This window comes from Triticum urartu, chromosome 2A (genome assembly GCF_056163025.1).
Source record: "Triticum urartu cultivar PI428250 chromosome 2A, HENAU_Tu73, whole genome shotgun sequence".
Lineage (NCBI taxonomy): Eukaryota > Viridiplantae > Streptophyta > Magnoliopsida > Poales > Poaceae > Triticum > Triticum urartu.
Genome location: NC_141874.1, coordinates 121,260,833 through 121,280,997, shown reverse-complemented (window position 1 = coordinate 121,280,997; position 20,165 = coordinate 121,260,833). Strand labels below are relative to the sequence as shown.

The 20,165-nt window shown below is 46.1% G+C and overlaps 1 protein-coding gene across 1 annotated transcript; it reads left to right on the top strand.

Annotated features, from left to right (window-relative positions):
- The first annotated feature begins 962 nt into the window (after window positions 1-962).
- On the top strand, window positions 963-2,922 carry LOC125536170 (uncharacterized). Its single transcript, XM_048699331.2, has 3 exons — window positions 963-1,537; window positions 1,653-1,694; window positions 2,572-2,922. Exons 1-3 carry the CDS (start codon window positions 1,183-1,185, stop codon window positions 2,712-2,714), a joined length of 540 nt encoding a protein of 179 aa, XP_048555288.2. The 5' UTR covers window positions 963-1,182; the 3' UTR covers window positions 2,715-2,922.
- The last annotated feature ends 17,243 nt before the right edge of the window (window positions 2,923-20,165 follow it).

The window sequence follows — 20,165 nt, the reverse complement described above, 5'->3', positions numbered from 1 at the left end:
CAATTGACGATGTAAAACCAGACTGCCTTACCATTACCATTTTGCAAACTGAAGAGACAAGGCTGCGTGTGGAGAAATAAGTGAGGTGAGGTTATCCGCGCTCTCACGCGAGATCGACAACACTGTGCGAGATAAGGATGCTGCCCCATAACGTAGTATGGATTGCACAATAATTCCATGGGCCAGGTAGGAGTAGTAGTACTGGAGAGCATGGATGCAAACCAGCTGGAAGATCACATGCGTGCCCCTCCATCTTGCATTCCATATTTGCAAGTGCAAAGGCGCATCACGGAATTTGGGCTGGCCACACCCGCACCACAGCTGTGCATCGCTGTCGCAAAGTGTTCAGGGGGAAATACCTTCACATGGACCGCGGAATGTCTATGCAGATCAAAGAAAAAAAAACATTCGTTGGCATTGGCAATTTTTTTTTGAGTTGTCATTGGCGGCTAAAGTCACGGGATGGGGAAATACTAGAAAGAAGACGACACATCGAGCAGCCAGGTAGTGGTTGAATTTACAGGAACGAAGCGCGTTTTCCTGAGGAGAAAAGAAATCTCATAATACAAGAAGAATAAGAGCACGTAGTCGATTTTGAGATCTTGTCGTATTTGTTTCTTTTCTTTCAAATTTATTCATTCTGGAGGTAGGGTGTCTCCGGCTGGAGCCTGCACGGCTGGTCATCATGTCATGTCTGTGCACTCCACCACTTCTTTTTTTCGCAAAAATGGTCGTGAAATGATTCCACAAACGGGGCCCAAAATGCTGAAAAACAATGGCATTGTATGATTTTTGAACAAAAAAATGGAGTGAGTATATGCTATCATGCTTACCGTTTCCAAGGACGCCGAAAAGGGGGTTCCCAACGTGGCACTCGAGTCGCGCGCTGGAGACTTGACTCCCGCGCCAACCGCCGAGCACTCGGCCAGCCAACCGCTTTCCGGTGCGCCCGCCACGCCGCCCCGGTAGATAACGATAGCCACCACTCACCACCACCACCACCAGGACGAAACCCTACTGCACAATCTCACCTCACCGCCCTCGCTGGCCGCGCCGAGGAGCCGCCACCTTTAAAGCCAGCCGAGCCGCCCACAGCCCACCAGTCCAGTCCAGTCCACCACCACACCGCGCACTCCCCACTCCCTCCCACGCCGCCCCCGCACTCGAGCACGAGCACCCGCCATGGCGCGCCCCGCCCACGCCGTCGTCGCGGCGGTCCTGGCCGTCGTCCTCGCGCTGGCGTCCGGCGCGGCGTCGCAGGCGCCGGCGGCGGGGCCGGCGGGGCCGGCGGGGGACTGCGGCTCCGCGCTGACGGGCCTCGCCGGCTGCCTCCCCTACATCTCGCCGGGGGCCGCGCAGGGCAAGCCGCCCAAGGAGTGCTGCGCCGGCGTCAAGGCCGCGCTCGCCAGCCCCGCCAGCGTCGCCTGCCTCTGCGACGCCTTCGGCAAGGACTACGGCATCCCCATGAACCTCACCCGCGCCAAGGGCCTCCCCGCCGCCTGCGGCGGCAACCCGGCCGCCCTCAGCAACTGCAGCCGTGAGCCATCTCCCCTTAGCGCCATCTTGTTCTGATTCCCTTTTCTTTTCCTCGTGTCGATTTGTGATCTGTCACATGTGGTGTTGGTCTGACTTTGTTTTTGGCTCTCCTGCAGTGAAACTGCCCGGCGGAGCCCCTAACGGCGCCCCTACTGAAGGTAATTACCCCCTCTTTTCTCCTTTGCAGCTCGTACATTTTGAATCCCTCTCTTTGTTCCTGTAGATCCGTGAAAAAGAAAAACGTTAATTAGATCTAATCAACACATGCTCCGACCTGAATGGTTAAAGAACAATCAAGAGCTAGAGTCGATTTCTCCCTACCTCCATTTTCCACTCTGAGATCAAGGGGAAAACGTATGAATGTGTCCATGGGCATTGACATCAATGCTTTCGTGGGCTACAGAGAATTTTTATGGACTCCTCTGGCATCTAGAGTACAGCAGGACTATCTTTCAGTGGTCTGCATGTGAAAAAACAGAACATTTTGTGTTGTTGAGAATCTCCACTTAATAAAAACATGACAAAAGATAATGTTTTTCTTTGGAGATTCATAAAGAAGAATGAAACTGGCACATACTAGCAGACCTTCAAGCTATTAATTTCTACTGTAAACGAAGACATCACTAATCAAGTATTGCTGTCATGGTGGTGGTTCCTTTCAATGTCATCGCAATGTTACATGAGGGTTGACAGCCAGATGTACTGCATCACGCTCACAACAGAATTGGCAAACCATTATGATGGATAGCAACCACTAAATGATCGAAAGCGCCAATTGTGGCTTCCAATTAGTGATAGAATGTGTGAGATGCTAAAAGATACTGTATGATTTGTGTACATGCATCAGTTTGTATTAAATTCACCGTCAGGGATTGTTCATCGGTGTGAAGCTGATGAGGGACTGATAGAGGAAAACCACCACCCGTTTACTTTATTGCCTGAAGTCCTGAATTGAAACGAATGTTGGTTTCTGCTTTTCTGTCCTCTGAATCTTACTTCCATTTCTCTATACTGAAATCAAAATGCATCTTGCAGCACCTACACCAACTTCTGGATCAACCCCAGCAACCATCAGCCCAAGCCCAGCGAAATCGGCAGCGACCAGGTCTCCCGTCTCGGCGGCAACCCTCCTCCTAGCCGCGGTGTTGGCGCCTCTGCTCTCCTACTACTACCTCTGAAGATCCATGGCATGGTTTGTTCCATGAATTACTGTGATGTGTATGGGCATTGCGCCACGATTTAGTGACTACTTTGTGGAGAGAACTTATTCTGCTAGCTGTTCGGTTTAGCTTACTGTTGCCTGAACTACGAATTCTTATTGGCACCAAGTAGTTGTACTATATTTGCATGGTGTCTTGCGAATAAAGTTGATAAATGCCGTAGCTAGTGTTGTGCCGATTGATCTTCATGCGGCGCTCTGGTCCTGGCTGGATCGGTGTGCTTGGTGTTAGATTGGTATACAATGTGGAGCAGAGCAGATGCACGAGGGAAAAATTCTGTCAATGAAACAACACTTCCACCAGATGATCGATACCGCAGAGAATTGCAGAACAAATAGAGGGGATTGTTTGGGAGCAAGCACATCATTTGAGTTGCAGTAACACAGCTAGTGAAGATCTGCGACCATGTTCAGAGAGTTGGGTGCGCGTTTCCTTCTTGTCATATCCACGGATGTTCAGTTGCTTTGCGCCATTTGTCCTTCCCTTTCTTCCTCTCGTTCGCTGGCCCGATGAGGACCAGACCTACTTTTTTCGCTAGATGATCATGTGGGTCTGTCGAACGGTGCTTGATGGGGCCCATGTAACCCCGATCATATATAGAAGGGATACGTTCTACTCGAAAAAAAGAAGAAGAAGGGATGGGCATCAAAGAAATCTAGAAGGAGCGTGGTTTTTTGGTTCATGTGCGGAAATCATATTTCTAGGTTTCAAAAAGTTCTGATACAAATGCACATGAACATAGAGATGTATGCTACATCTCTGTAAAATTTCATGAAAGAACACACTTGCTCTGAGCTGGACAAAAAAAAAAACCCCGTAATGCCTGAGCGTTCGGGATTTGACCATGGCAAATCGAATGTTTACGATGACAAGTTTAGTGACATGAGGATGACAAGTTTAATTGGCAATCATGACAACTCCATGCATAGTGTATTTTTGCCAGAAAGTTGTCGTGTGTATACTAAACTTGCCATCTGCATGTCATTAAAATTGCCATCGAAAACATTCGATTTGCTATGGTGAAATCCCAAACGTTCGGGATTTATTATTTCCGACAAAAAAACCCTGTACTTATAGCACATGCACTATTCACTATAAAAGATCATTGTTTTGTTCTTTTTGTGCACAAAATTGCTTCACGGACGACTGATCCCGCACGATCTCCGAACGATACTGCTCCCGCAACTGCGCTCCTGCATGTACGCTTGCTGCTCGTGCTACCACATACGAATCGTGCAGGCATCGGCCGCTCATTCTTTAGAGGCAGGGGCCGGCCCTAGCACTTCAGAGAGCCTAGTGCGAACCGAATGAAGAAGAAGATTAAGGTGGTGATAGAACCAAACGAATCATTAAATTTCCAGGGCCTGGCTTCTTCAGGACTTGTGGCAGGCAATCAATGGGGAGAAGGAAGGAGGCGGATACTCAAGAAGAAAGAGAGATTTTGGCGCTTCCTGGAAAAGAGAGATTGTGCATTTTTGTACTAGTACTCGAGTCCATGGCTGGATAATAACTGTAGTATATACACACAGGAGACCTAGGTCAAGGGCCGGCCCTGGTCACAGGGGACCTCACTCGCCGCAGTCGCTCGGCTGGCTGAGGATTGCTGGCGCCGGGTGATGCAGAAGGATCATCCGTAGCCACCGACTCTATTTTTCCAAAGGTTAGAGCATCTCCAGCAGTTGGCTCCTCAGACGACGATTTTACGTGTCCTCTAGGGGCGAGCCGGCGTTTAAATCGGCGCGGGGGCGAGCGGATTCCCAGCCGCTCGTCCTAGGGTCGCCTGAGACGCGTTTTTAAAAAAAAAGCTGAATTTGACGAAGTTCGGCTAAAATTCTACAAACTTGATATTCATATTAAACATGTTCGGCGTTTTACATAAATTATTTAAAAAAACTAATCTATGGGGCGAAGAACTCAATTAGCGCAGCGAAGTCGCCGACGTCGCTGCCGTCCTCGTCGGCGGCGGCGGCCTTCTCCTTCTTGACCCCTGCCCGACGTCTCTCTGGCGGACAGGCGGTGGCGGCGCGTCGTCTTCGTCGTTGTCGTCGAGAACGACGATGCCTCACTCCTTCCGGCCACAGCGACGAGTCTCGAACCGCGTGAGGGCGGCGCGCTGGCGTACTGCGGGGAGGTGCGCTGATCATCAGTCAGCGACGACCGAACGCGGTCGACCTCGCCGGCGAAGAGATCGGGGCGCGCGACGCTGTCCGGCAGGGGGGATGGGGACGCCTCCGGCGCTGAGCCTCCATCCTGTCGGCCCAGCACGCATGTCTGAAGGCGTCGGAATGTTCGCCTCAAAAGCATGTAGGCCTCCCACGTTTGCAGTGAGCGGCGGCCGAAGCCGTTGGCCGCCGCTCCGTCGCTGGGGAATCGCTCGCACATTGTCGTGGTGGATGGGTTGGGAGAGAGGAAAGGATCGTCGGCGGCGCAGAGAGACACAGAGGTTCGTCGGTGGAGAGAGAGAGAGAGCACGGCGTCTGTGGCAACAGCGGGGTGGGGGGGCGCTTTTTATAGCCGCCGGGGAGGCGTGTGTACGCGGGGCGGGGGCGGCGACGCGCCGCCCGTGAAGAGCCGCCCCGTGAGGAATCAATGGAAGGCTGACCGGCCGCAGCCTTGGCATTGATTCCCCGCGGGAAAACGAGGCGTTCGCAGGACGACGAGGCGAGTGTTGCTGACTCGGCGGGCCCACCGCTCTTTCGCGCCAAAACCATTTCACCTGGCGCCCCCGAGCGGCCCCCAGCGCGTCGGGTTCGGCCTGGGTTCACCGGCGTCGAATTCAATCCGAGCCGGCGAAAATTGGGTTTCTAGGATGTGACTGGGCCGATTTTTGTGCGTCGGCGCGAAAAAAACGCCTGAAAAAGGCGTGTTGGGGGCTCGGCTGAAGATGCTTTTAGGGTGCGGCTATACGACTCCGGCTCGAACTTACTTGATCAAACTGAGAATTCCTTAATATAATTTTGTGCCTGATTAGATCGAATCGGAAACAAAACCACATCCTTCCTTATATAATCCGATGCCCGTTGTTTAAGTTCCGCTCAAAGTCACAGCCGATTCATATGCTCTCATCTCCTGCAAATCAAAAGGCTTCTGTGAATTATTTACCCAAAACCATTATATTTGAGGTTAAGGTAATAATTTGGTATCGGATTGAAGATAGGACACAAAAACCACCAGAATTATGTCTAATGTGTAACACGGAGCATTGATGTTGGGATTTGGCCGTGATAACAGCCAAGCCGATAGGTAGGTCCTGCCTATCGGGCTGACGTGGCGGAGACCGAGCACAAAAAAGTGTTGACCAGGTGAGGCGGCACGCGAGATGCATGCCCCGCCTGTCATTGACTACGTGATCATCTTCATCTCATCTTTATTTCCTTTGAGCAATGCATCGAGCAGCTTGTGTGCGGTCGAGCCACCTCAGTCCATGCGAGACGAGAGCTTCATGGCCATGGCAGCCCTTGCTCAAGCTAGCCCCGTCCGCCTCAGACTCTTCCCCGCATGCCATGAACCCTTAAATCCCGCCGCCGCCCTGCTGGCATGGACAGCCGAGCCGCGAGCTCCATGGCCACCATGGCAATGGCATGCCGCCGTCCTCCTTCCCCGTCTCTCTCCTTGTCGAGTGGCGGCACCCACCTATCGTCACCCGCCGTCACGCCATGGAGAGAAAGACGAGCCGCCGCCGCCCTGCTGGCATGGACAGCCGAGCCGAGAGCTACATGGCCACCATGGCAACGGCATGCCGCCGTCCTCCTTCCCCGTCTCTCTTCTTGCCGAGTGGCGGCGCCCACCTATCGTCACCCGCCATCACGCCATGGAGAGAAAGACGAGCCGTCGCCGCTCCCCATGAGGCACCGACGCCACCTCCCAGAGGTCGGCCCGCAGCTCGCCGCTGCGCTTGCCGTGCGCTGCCGGCAATCCATGGAGAGGCAGACGAGCTGCTCCGCTCCCCATGAGCCCCTGACGCCACCTCCTCGAGCTCGGCCCGCAACTTGCCGTTGCGCTCGTGCCACCATCTGCAGAAGAACACCATGGACATCGGGCCGTTGGCCGCGGGCGCGCTAGTGGCGGCGACGCTCGACCAGGGCGACCCCTGCCTAGCACGAGCAACCCAAGTCTCCGTCGCCTCCACAACCGCACAAGAATAACCATGTACGCCACCCAAGTTTCTCACTGCCGCGGCTGCATCTGCCGGCTCCATGGTGCGCCGCCGCGCGAGCTCACCTGTGCGGACGGTCGCCTTCTTCTTCACGCAGGCGCCTCTGCTCTCAGGTGGAGGCGTCCGGCCTGCCATTCCTCTGGTCCTTACTCTCGCCGTTCCGCTGGTCACTGCTCCGGCATGGCCATGGCGTGCGGTGCCTTCTTCAGGGACCAGAGGATGAACGCCTAGAAGGTGCTCGATGGAATGCTCCACAGAATAAAAAGAAGATAACTTGCTAGTCATTGACACGTGGGGCCCGTGTCTCATTTGCCATATCAGTCGGTCAAACCTTTGGGTCTTCGCCACGTCAGCTCGACAAGCGGGACCCACATGTCCGTTTGGCTGTTTTCACGGTCAAATTCCAGCATCAGTGCTCCGCGTTACACATTAGGCGTAATTCCGGTGGTTTTTTGTGCCTTGTGCTACCTCTTGAGCACTGCGTTGGTTTTCCCCGAAGAGGAAGGGATGATGCAGCAAAGTAGCGTAAGTATTTCCCTCAGTTTTTGAGAACCAAGGTATCAATCCAGTAGGAGGCTACGCACGAGTCCCTCGTACCTGCACAAAACAAATAAATCCTCGCAACCAACGCGAATAGGGGTTGTCAATCCCTACACGGCCACTTACGAGAGTGAGATCTGATAGATATGATAAGATAATATTTTTGGTATTTTTGTGATAAAGATGCAAAGTAAAATAAAGGCAAAGTAAAAAGGAAAGGAAATAACTAAGTAGTAGGAGATTAACATGATAAAGATAGACCCGGGGTCATAGGTTTCACTAGTGGCTTCTCTCGAGAGTATAAGTATTCTATGGTGGGTGAACAAATTACTGTTGAGCAATTGACAGAATTGAGCATAGTTATGAGAATATCTAGGTATGATCATGTATATAGGCATCACGTCTGAGACAAGTAGACCGACTCCTGCCTGCATCTACTACTATTATTCCACTCATCGACCGCTATCCAGCATGCATCTACAGTATTAAGTTAAAAACAGAGTAACGCCTTAAGCAAGATGACATGATGTAGAGGGATAGACTCATGCAATATGATGAAAACCCCATCTTGTTATCCTCGATGGCAACAATACAATACGTGCCTTGCTGCCCCTACTGTCACTGGGAAAGGACACCGCAAGATTGAACCCAAAGCTAAGCACTTTCCCATTGCAAAAAAGATCAATCTAGTAGGCCAAACCAAACTGATAATTCAAAGAGACTTGCAAAGATAACTAATCATACATAAAAGAATTCAGAGAAGATTCAAATATTATTCATAGATAGACTTGATCATAAACCCACAATTCATCGGTCTCAACAAACACACCGCAAAAAGAAGATTACATCGAATAGTTCTCCACAAGAGAGGGGGAGAACATTGTATTAAGATCCAAAAAAAGAGAAGAAGCCATCTAGCTAATAACTATGGACCCGTAGGTCTGAGGTGAACTACTCACACTTCATCGGAGAGGCTATGGTGTTGATGTAGAAGCCGTCCGTGATCGATGCCCCCTTCGGCGGAGCTCCGAAACATGCCCCAAGATGGGATCTCGTGGATACAGAAAGTTGCGATGGTGGAATTAGGTTTTTGGTTCCGTATCTGATCGTTTGGGGGTACATAGGTATATATAGGAGGAAGGAGTACGTCGGTGGAGCAACAGGGGGCCCACGAGGGTGGAGGCCACGCCTGGGGGGTAGGCGTGCCCCCTACCTCGTGGCCTCCTCTTTTGTGTCTTGACGTAGGGTCCAAGTCTCCTGGGTCTTGTTCGTTGAGAAAATCACGTTCCCGAAGGTTTCATTTTGTTTGGACTCCGTTTGATATTCCTTTTCTTCAAAACCCTAAAACAGGCAAAAACATCAATTCTGGGCTGGGTTAGTCCCAAAAATAATATAAAAGTGGATAATAAAACCCAATAATGTCCAAAACAGTAGATAATATAGCATGGGGCAATCAAAAATTATAGATACGTTGGAGACGTATCAAGCATTCCCAAGCTTAATTCATGCTCGTCCTCGAGTAGGTAAATGATAAAAATAGAATTTTTGATACGGAGTGCTACTTGGCATAATTTTAATGTAATTCTTCTTAATTGTGGTATGAATATTCAGATCCGAAAGATTCAAGACAAAAGTTCATATTGACTTAAAAATAATAATACTTCAAGCATACTAACTAAGCAATTATGTCTTCTCAAAATAACATGGCCAAAGAAAGTTCATCCCTACAAAATCATATAGTTTAGTCATGCTCCGTTTTCGTCACACAAGAATGCTCTCATCATGCACAACCCCGATGAAAAGCCAAGCAATTGTTTCATACTTTAGTAATCTCAAACCTATAAACTTTCACGCAATATATGAGCGCGAGCCATGGACATAGCACTATGGGTGGAATAGAATATAATGAGGGGGGTTATGTGGAGAAGACAAAAAGGAGAAAGTCTCACATCAACGAGGCTAATCAATAGGTTATGGAGATGCCCACCGATTGATGTTGATGCAAGGAGTAGGGATTGCCATGCAACGGATGCACTAGAGCTATAAATGTATGAAAGCTCAACAAAAGAAACTAAGTGGTTGTGCATCCAACTTGCTTGCTCACGAAGACCTAGGGCACTTGAGGAGGGCCATTGTTCGAATATACAAGCCAAGTTCTATAATGAAAATTCCTACTAGTATATGAAAGTGACAAAACAAGAGACTCTCTATCATGAAGATTATGGTGCTACTTTGAAGCAAAAGTGTGGCAAAGGATAGTAACATTGTCCCTTCTCTCTTTTTCTCTTATTTTTTTATTATGGCCTTTCTCTTTTTTATGGTCTTTCTCTTTTTTATAATTCCTCACTTGGGACAATGCTCTAGAAAATGATGATCATCACACTTCTATTTATTTACAACTCAATGATTACAACTCGATACTAGAACAAAAGATGACTCTATATGAATGCCTCCGGCGGTGTACCGGGATATGCAATGGAACAAGAGTGACATGTATGAAAGAATTATGAACGGTGGCTTTGCCACAAATACTATGTCAACTACATGATCATGCTAAGCAATATGACAATAATGAATGTGTCATGATAAACGGAACGGTGGAAAGTTGCATGGCAATATATCTCGGAATGGCTATGGAAATGCCATAATAGGTAGGTATGGTGGTTGTTTTGAGGAAGATATAAGGAGGTTTATGTGTGAAAGAGCGTATCATATCACGGGGTTTGGATGCACCGGCGAAGTTTGCGCCAACTCTCAATGTGACAAAGGGCAATGCACGGTACCGAAGAGGCTAGCAAGGATGGAAGGGTGAGAGTGCGTATAATCCATGGACTCAAGTTAGTCATAAAGAACTCACATACTTATTGCAAAAATCTACAAGTCATCAAAAACCTCGGCACTACGCGCATGCTCCTAGGGGGGGAGATTGGTAGTAAAAGACCATCGCTCGTCCCTGACCGCCACTCATAAGGATGACAATCAAATAACACCTCATGTTTCAAATTTGTTACATAACGTTTACCATACGTGCATGCTATGAGACTTGCAAACTTCAACACAAGCATTTCTCAAATTCACAACTACTCAACTAGCACAACTTTAATATCACCATCTTCATATATCAAAACAATTATCAAGCATCAAACTTTTCATAGTATTCAACACACTCATAAGAAAGTTTTATTATTAATCTTGTATACCAAGCATATTAGGATTCTAAGCAAATTACCATGCTATTTAAGACTTTCAAAATAATCTACGTGAAGCATGAGAGATCAATAGTTTCTATAAAACAAATCCACCACCGTGCTCTAAAATATATAAGTGAAGTACTAGAGCAAAACTATATAACTCAAAAGATATAAGCGAAGCACATAGAGTATTCTAGCAAATTCCAAATCATGTATGGCTCTCTCAAAAGGTGTGTACAGCAAGGATGATTGTAGTAAACTAAAAAGTAAAGACTCAGATCATACAAGACGCTCCAAGCAAAACACATATCATATGACGAATAAAAATATAGCTCCACGTAAAGTTACGGATAGAAGTAGACGAAAGAGTGGATGCCTTCCGGGGCATCCCCAAGCTTTGGCTTTTAGGTGTCCTTATATTATCTTGTGTGTGCCATGGGCATCCCCAAGTTTAGGCTCTTGCCACTCCTTATTCCATAATCCATCAAATCTTTACCCAAAACTTGAAAACTTCACAATACAAAACTCAAAGTAGAAAATCTCGTGAGCTCCGTTAGCGAAAGAAAACAAAAGACCACTTCAAGGTACTGTAATGAACTAATTATTTATTTATATTGGTGTTATACCTACTGTATTCCAACTTCTCTATGGTTTATAAACTATTTTACTAGCCATAGATTCATCAAAATAAGCAAACAACACACGAAAAACAAAATCTGTCAAAAACAGAATAGTCTGTAGTAATCTGTAGCTAGCGCAAGATCTGGAACCCCAAAAATTCTAAAATAAATTTCGGGACGTAAGGAATTTATCTGTTAATCATCTGCAAAAAGAATTAACTAAATATCACTTTCCAAATAAAAATGACAGCAGTTCTCGTGAGCGCTAAAGTTTCTGTTTTTTACAGCATGTGTAACAAGACTTCCCCCAAGTCTTCCCAACGGTTCTACTTGGCACAAACACTAATTAAACACAAAAAACACAACCAAAACAGAGGATAGATAATTTTTTTATTACTAAACAGGAGAAAAAAGCAAGGAATAAAAATAAAATTGGGTTGCCTCCCAACAAGCGCTATCGTTTAACGCCCCTAGCTAGGCATAACAAGCAAGGATAGATCTAGGTATTGCCATCTTTGGCAGGCAATCCATAAGTGGCTCTCATAATAGATTAATAAGGTAATTTAATTTTCTTTATAGGAAAGTGTTCCATGCCTTTCCTTAATGGAAATTGGAATCTAATATTTCCTTCCTTCATATCAATAATTGCACCAATCGTTATAAGGAAAGGTCTACCAAGAATAATAGGACATGAAGGATTGCAATCTATATCAAGAACAATAAAATCTACGGGTACATAATTCCTATTTGCAACAATAAGAACATCATTAATTCTTCCCATAGGTTTCTTAATAGTGGCATCCGCATGGTGCAAGTTTAAAGAGCAATCATCAAAATCACGGAAACCTAACAAATCACACAAAGTCTTTGGAATCGTGGAAACACTAGCACCCAAATCACATAAAGCATAGCATTCATGATCTTTAATTTTAATTTTAATAATTGGTTGCCACTCATCATAAAGCTTTCTAGGGATAGAAACTTCCAATTCAAGTTTTTCTTCATAAGATTGCATCAAGGCATCAACGATATGTTTAGTAAATGCTTTATTTTGACTATAAGCATGAGGAGAATTTAGCACGAATTGTAACAAGGAAATACAATCAATCAAAGAGCAATTTTCATAGTTAAATTCCTTGAAATCCATAATAGTGGTCTTAGAAACATCTAGGGTTTTAATTTGTTCAATCCCACTTTTATCAATTTTAGCATCAAGATCAACAAATTCCGAATTCTTGGAACGCCTTCTAAGTAAAGGTGGATCATATCCAGTCCCATCATTATCAAGATTCATATTGCAAAACAAAGATTTAATAGGGGACACATCAATAACTTCTAGATCTTCATCATTATTTTCATAGGAATCTGGTTTAGCGGCCATCTTATTAACTAAGGTAGCCTGCTTATCCGAAATTTCAGCAGTTAATTTCTCAAGATGAGCAATTTGGGATCTCAAACCATCGAATTCTTTAGACATGTCATCAAGCTCTTTGTTCATAAAACTCATAAAACTTTTCTGTTCTTTAAGCTCGTTTCTGAAGAAACTATTATGTTCAAATTGCAAAACCATAAAACTCCTGACATTGCTTTCGATCTCTTCTAGCCTTTTAAGGTGGAGATCACCAAATTTAGGTAGAGCCATTGAGGCAAGCAAGCAAACAAACACACAAGCAAACAAAAAGCAAGTGGTCAAAAAGAGGCAAATAGAGAAAGAGAGGGAGGATAGAGAGAGAGGGCGAATAAAACAGCAAGGGTGAAGTGGGGGAGAGGAAAACATGAGGCAAATGGCAAATAATGTAATGTGGGAGATAAGGGTATGTGATGGGTACTTGATATGTCGACTTTTGCGTAGACCTCCCCGGCAACGGCGCCAGAAATCCTTCTTGCTACCTCTTGAGCACTGCGTTGGTTTTCCCCGAAGAGGAAGGGATGATGCAGCAAAGTAGTATAAGTATTTCCCTTAGTCTTGAGAACCAAGGTATCAATCCAGTAGGAGGCTACGCGCGAGTCCCTCGAACCTGCACAAAACAAATAAATCCTCGCAACCAACGCGATAAGGGGTTGTCATTCCCTACCCGGCCACTTACGAGAGTGAGATCTGATAGATATGATAAGATAATATTTTTGGTATTTTTATGATAAAGATGCAAAGTAAAATAAAAGCAAAGGAAATAACTAAGTAATGTAAGATTAATATAATGAAGATAGACCCGAGGGCCATAGGTTTCACTAGTGGCTTCTCTCAAGAGCATAAGTATTCTACGGTGGGTGAACGAATTACTGTTGAGCAATTGACAGAATTGAGCATAGTTATGAGAATATCTAGGTATGATCATGTATATAGGCATCAAGTCTGAGACAAGTAGACCGACTCCTGCCTGCATCTACTACTATTACTCCACTCATCGACCGCTATCCAGCATGCATCTAGAGTATTAAGTTAAAAACAGAGTAACGCCTTAAGCAAGATTACATGATGTAGAGGGATAGACTCATGCAATATGATGAAAACCCCATCTTGTTATCCTCGATGGCAACAATATAATACATCCCTTGTTGCCCCTACTGTCACTGGGAAAGGACACCGCAAGATTGAACCCAAAGCTAAGCACTTCTCCCATTGCAAGAAAGATCAATCTAGTAGGCCAAACCAAACTGATAATTCGAAGAGACTTGCAAAGATAACCAATCATACATAAAATAATTTAGAGAAGATTCAAATATTATTCATAGATAGACTTGATCATAAACCCATAATTCATCGGTCTCAACGAACACAGCGCAAAAAGAAGATTACATCGAATAGTTCTCCACAAGAGAGGGGGGGCATTGTATTGAGATCCAAAAAGAGAGAAGAAGCCATCTAGCTAATAACTATGGACCCGTAGGTCTGAGGTGAACTACTCACACTTCATCGGAGAGGCTATGGCGTTGATGTGGAAGCCCTCCGTGATCGATGCCCCCTCCGGCAGAGCTCCGGAACAGGCCCCAAGATGGGATCTCGTGGATACAGAAGGTTGCGGTGGTGGAATTAGGTTTTTGGCTCCGTATCTGATCGTTTGGGGGTACGTAGGTATATATAGGAGGAAGGAGTACGTCGGTGGAGCAACAGGGGGCCCACGAGGGTGGAGGCCGCGTCTGGGGGGGGGGGTAGGCGCGCCCCCTACCTCGTGGCCTCCTCTTTTGTGTCTTGACGTAGGGTCCAAGTCTCCTGGGTCTTGTTCGTTGAGAAAATCACATTCCCGAAGGTTTCATTCCGTTTGGATTCCATTTGATATTCCTTTTCTTTGAAACCCTAAAACAGGCAAAAAACACCAATTCTGGGCTGGGCCTCCGGTTAATAGGTTAGTCCCAAAAATAATATAAAAGTGGATAATAAAGCTCAATAATGTCCAAAACAGTAGATAATATAGCATGGAGCAATCAAAAATTATAGATACGTTGGAGACGTATCACCTTGTCTTGAATCTGGTATCAAGTTGTTACCCTAGCCCCAAGTGTGATGGTTTTGGGTAAATAACTCGGCTTTGCCATGGCGGGGAAGAGATGCGCAAACTCCCCGTGTCTCCTCACCCGCCTCGCAAGACCGCATTCATCGGCAAACCGTGTTCACGGTTGTCTCTTGCCAGCATCCCAGGCGATCTGACGATGGAGATCCTATCACGGCCCCCGGCCAAGTCCGTGGCGAGGCTCAAGTGTGTCTGCAAGTGGTGGCTCGCCATGATATCCACCCGGCGCTTCGCCGACGCGTACCTAGAGCTCGCAAAGTCTCGGCCAAGGATGCTCATACTGCCTTGTGAGTACTCCCCGGGGAAGAAGACCGCCTTCTTTCTACGTGTACGGAAGAGGCCGCCTTGCATAGGAGCTGGTTCACACCGATTCCAACGGGCATTGCTCGATGGACTCAGCCTCTGCATTGCGACAGCCTCATCCTCGACTCCACCAGTGGCCAGGAGATAATGGTCCGCAATCTTTTGACCAGAGAGTCCTCCGTGTGATGCGCAGCCTGTGTGTTGTTGGAAATATGATCAATTTACCAAATGATTTTATTAATAGAAATATTAGATAAAGCACGACTAATATAACATGGAAAAAGTGGTCATGTGATCTGACAAAGAGAAGGTAAATAACATCTTCATATATGAACTGCAACCAAACATGTCTAAAGCAGATAGTAGAACAGGTTGCATAGATAGCATAGAACCTAACATATGTAGGACAGACACTAGAGCAAAGAACTGCGAGAGAACTTCTAACAGAAAGAGCAGGAACACGTACGGGACAGCAGCACCAGTAGCACTGGACTTGGGGTCGGTGTCGTCGCCAGCCATGTCGTCGAGAAGGTTGTCAACGTCGGGGAAGAAGTCGTCGTCGGGGAAGTAGTCGTCGGAGTCCGGGGCGTCCGTGACGAAGAAGTCAGTAGTCGCGCCGAGCGCTCCCCAAAAACCTTATCACCCTTCTCCCGTACAAGACTCACAAGGTGCGGTTTCGGAGGCCTACTGTCCCGACCCGCGGTGCATGCCGCAAGCAGGGATGGGGAAGAACGTAGCAGCAGCGCAGTGTTCAGGAACTTGTGGCGAGAGGAAGAAGAGGTTCTGGTGCGTCTCTCTAGGAGGAGCGACCTTCCTTTTATAAGCTCAAGAGAAAGAGGCGAGAGGGCAGCGATGGGAGGTGAAACAAAGAGACGGAGATGAAGCGAACATCCAGCAACCGAAGGGCTGCACCGTTCACATTCGAACTCCACTTTCGCAAAAATCTTTTCAGCTTTCATGTGACCTTTCGTATACCCGTAGTACGTGGCAAAAATTTAGACATCAGCTCGTTCCCGCAACCCGCGGCGCGTCGTGACGAGGCGTGGGATGGCGAGGTGGGCGGCGGAGGAGGAGCGCGCGTGGATGTCCCTCTTGTTCTCATGCTCATACTAGTGGGGAAAGAACCTCCCTTATAAAGAGGTCCAACTCCCTCTAAACTAGCAATGTGGGACTAAACTTTAGTTCCACCTCTTGCCTTGCACGAATGGGCTGCGTGGGCCTCTAGGATTTATTAAGAATTTTTGAAACTGCTATTGGGCTAGGCCCAAAGTAGACAAAATTCCAGCAATCCCCCACCAGATCCCAGAGGCACACAAAAATTGCCTTTGGTTCCAAAACACTGTTTTATATACCGGTACTACAATGGAGACTGTTAAGTTGAACTTCCACCTAGAACTCTATGCTACACTAGTAAGCAACTTGAACAGTGGACTAGGCCTTGAACTGTAAGTTTTCTGCGAATCTAGCTTCACATAAAGCCTTGACCGATACATGGCTACCGTGGGTCTTCCCCGCGGGTGGAGCTTATGCGTCATACTCCGTGATATTTCATGAGTTTACTAGAGAGAACCCTACTCTCATAGATTGCAACATTTGACAATCAGACTCATATAGGTGTGTTCTTCAAAAGATGTTCTGCAGGACAACATCTTTGCTTAAATGAGCCACTTAGAACACATTAAGATATACATCAACCTGCCATGCAGATTAAGAGAGTACTGCATCTTCATGGAGTGGTATTGTGAATAGTAAGGATACTCTCCTCTCAGTTGACCAATAGCTTGTCTTCCATATCTAATTCATGGGATCTCCGATCACAAAGAATAGGTTACCACTGTGAACAACTCATATTGTGGGTCTCATACCCATCTCCCTCGATGCATTATCTATCACATTACGTGAAAGACCCTTAGTAAAAGGATCCGCCAGATTTTTAGATGTTTGGATATAATCCAATGCAATAACTCTGGAGTTTTTCATTTTTCTGACAGAGATTAACCTTCTCTGAACGTGTCTTGATGACTTCATGTTATCCTTTGAGCTGCTCACTTTCATGATCACAGTTTGATTGTCGCAGTTCATAAGGATACCCGGTACATGTTTCTCAACAACCGGCAAGTCATTCAAGAGCCGACGAAGCCAATCTGCTTCGACCGTAGCTGTATCTAGTGCTGTGAGTTCTGCTTCCATTGTTGACCTCGTTAAGATGGTCTGCTTGCAAGACTTCCAAGAAACAGCGCCACCTCCATGAGTGAATACATAACCGCTCGTGGCCTTTATCTCATCAGCATCTGAGATCCAGTTTGAGTCACTATACCCTTCAAGCACCTTTGGGTGCCCAGTGTAGTGAATTCCATAATTCGCAGTGCCTTTCAAATAACGCAAAACTCTCTCTAGAGCTTTCCAATGCACATCTCCTGGTTTTGAGACAAACCGACTCAGTTTGCTAACAACAAAAAAGATGTCAGGTCGTGTAGCACTGGCTAAGTACATAAGCGAGCCAATAATCTGAGAATATTTCAATTGATCTCTAGCAATTCTTCAATTCTTTCGAAGTAACACACTTGCATCATAAGGTGTTGGAGAAGGCTTGAAGTCACTATAGCCAAAGCGACTCAAGATCTTTTCCACATAGTGATATTGAAGCAATGTAATCCCACCATCATCGTCTCTCAACAACTTGATGTTCAGAATGACATCAGCCATCTCAAAACAGCGAGATAGGAAATTCTTGACCTCCTTAATAACATTCAGATTTGTTCCGGGAATCAGTATGTCATCAACATACAAGCAAAGGATAACTCCCTCGCCCCCACCATGGCGATAGTACACACATTTGTCAGCTTCGTTCACAACAAAGCCTGCAACTGTTAAAGTTCTTTCAAACTTCTCATGCCACTGTTTGGGTGCTTGCTTGAGTCCATACAAAGACTTCAACAACTTCCACACTTTTCCTTCCTGACCATCTAGTACAAACCCATCTGGTTGTTCCATATAAATTTCCTCGTCCAACTCTCCATTTAGGAAAGCAGTCTTAACATCCATTTGATGAACGAGAAGACCATGCGAGGCAGCTAGTGAAAGTAGAACTCGAATAGTGGCCAGTCGAGCCACAGGTGAGTAAGTATCAAAGAAGTCTTCACCTTCCTTTTGGGTATAACCCTTAGCCACGAGCCGAGCCTTGTACTTTTCAATAGTACCATCAGGCCTAAGCTTCTTCTTGAATACCCATTTGCATCCTATAGGTTTGCACCCATAAGGACGACCAGTTATCTCCCAAGTTTCATTCGCCAAGATGGAATCCATCTCGCTACGAACTGCTTCCTTCCAATAGTCAGCATCTTCAGATGCATAGGCATCTGAAATAGAACTGGGAGTGTCATCTATGAGATATACAAGAAAATCATCACCAAAAGACTTTGCAGTCCTCTGTCTCTTGCTCCTAGTAGGAACTTCATTGTTCTCCTCCACAAGACTTTCAAAGTGTTCCATCGAAATAGCAGGTTTGGTAATTGTAACTGGTTCCTGATTCGATGAACTAAGCATCTCCTGATTAGATGAGGTAGCCATATCCTTCATGGGAAAGATATCTTCAAAGAAAGTCACATCATTCGACTCCATGATCGTACCGACATGCATGTCAGATACCTCAGATTTTACAACCAAGAATCTATATCCAATGCTATGAAAAGCATATCCCAGGAAAACACAATCCACAGTCTTTGGTCCAAGCTTCCGCTTCTTTGGAATTGGAACATTGACTTTCGCCAAACAACCCCATGTTCGCAGATAAGAGAGTTTTAACCTTTTTCTTCTCCCATTCCTCGAATGGAGTTATCTCTTTGTTCTTTGTGGGAACTCGGTTTAGGACATGACATGCCGTCAATATCGCCTCCCCCCACCATGCCTTGGAGAGACCCGATGTGTCTAACATGGCGTTAACCAAATCAATTAGAATACGGTTCTTTCTTTCGGCCACCCCATTTGACCGAGGTTAGTAGGAAGGCGTCCTCTCATGGATTATACCATGTATCGCACAAAAAGCATCAAATTCATTGGAAAAATACTCTCCACCACGGTCGTACCTAAGCCTCTTGATTCTTCGATCAAGTTGGTTTTCCACTTCAGCTTTATAGATCTTGAAAAAGTTCAAAGCCTCATCCTTAGATTTCAGAAGATACACACGGCAGTATCTAGTGGAGTCGTCAATTAACGTCATGAAATATTTCTTTCCACCTTTGTCAAAACACCATTCATTTCACAAAGATCTGAATGTATGAGCTCTAGTGGTGCAAGATTTCTTGTTTCCGCAGTCGTGTGTGACTTACGAGGTTGCTTAGCTTGCACACAAACTTGACATTTAGATCCCTTGACAGTGGTGAAACTAGGGATTAAGTTCAACTTCGCTAGTCGCGACATGCAACCAAAGTTAACATGACAAAGACGTGAATGCCATACATTTGATTCACTATTGTTGCAAACATGATTAACAACTTTATTGCAAACGTCTGATAAGGATAAACGAAACAGGCCTCCTGAATCATAGCCTTTACCAACAAAGGTTCCATACTTGGATATTACAAATTTATTCGACTCAAAGACAAGCTTGTAGCCATCTCTACACAGAAGAGATCCGCTAGCAAGATTTTTATTGACGGAGGGGACATAATGCACGTTCTTCAGCAGCACGATCTTTCCCGAAGTAAACTTCAGATCGACCGTGCCAACACCACGAACAGAAGCACTTGAACCGTTGCCCATCAGCATGGTTGAAGTCCCTGCGGTCTGATAAGACGAAAAAATGGAAATATCACCGTATACATGCACATTAGCACCCGTGTCAATCAACCAATCAGGAGAATGACAAACTGAAAGAATAGTGAGAAATATACCATACCCAACATCCTTCATGTCAATGTCTCCAATGACAACATTAGCGGTCTTGCCGCCTTTCCCAGGATGACGCTTGTCATAGCGATTAGGGCAACTAGGAGCCCAATGATCAGGATCTCCACACACATGACAAACACCTTTCTTCTTGTCATTCTTCTTCTTGAAGTTCTTGTGCCGGACAACCTTGTTCTTCCCAT

Coding starts and splice junctions, on each gene's coding strand:
- LOC125536170 (XM_048699331.2), top strand. CDS start 1,183: ATGGCGCGCCCCGCCCACGCCGTCGTCGCGGCGGTCCTGGCCGTCGTC. Junction 1,538..1,652: donor CGCCCTCAGCAACTGCAGCC/GTGAGCCATCTC, acceptor GCTCTCCTGCAG/TGAAACTGCCCGGCGGAGCC. Junction 1,695..2,571: donor TAACGGCGCCCCTACTGAAG/GTAATTACCCCC, acceptor TGCATCTTGCAG/CACCTACACCAACTTCTGGA.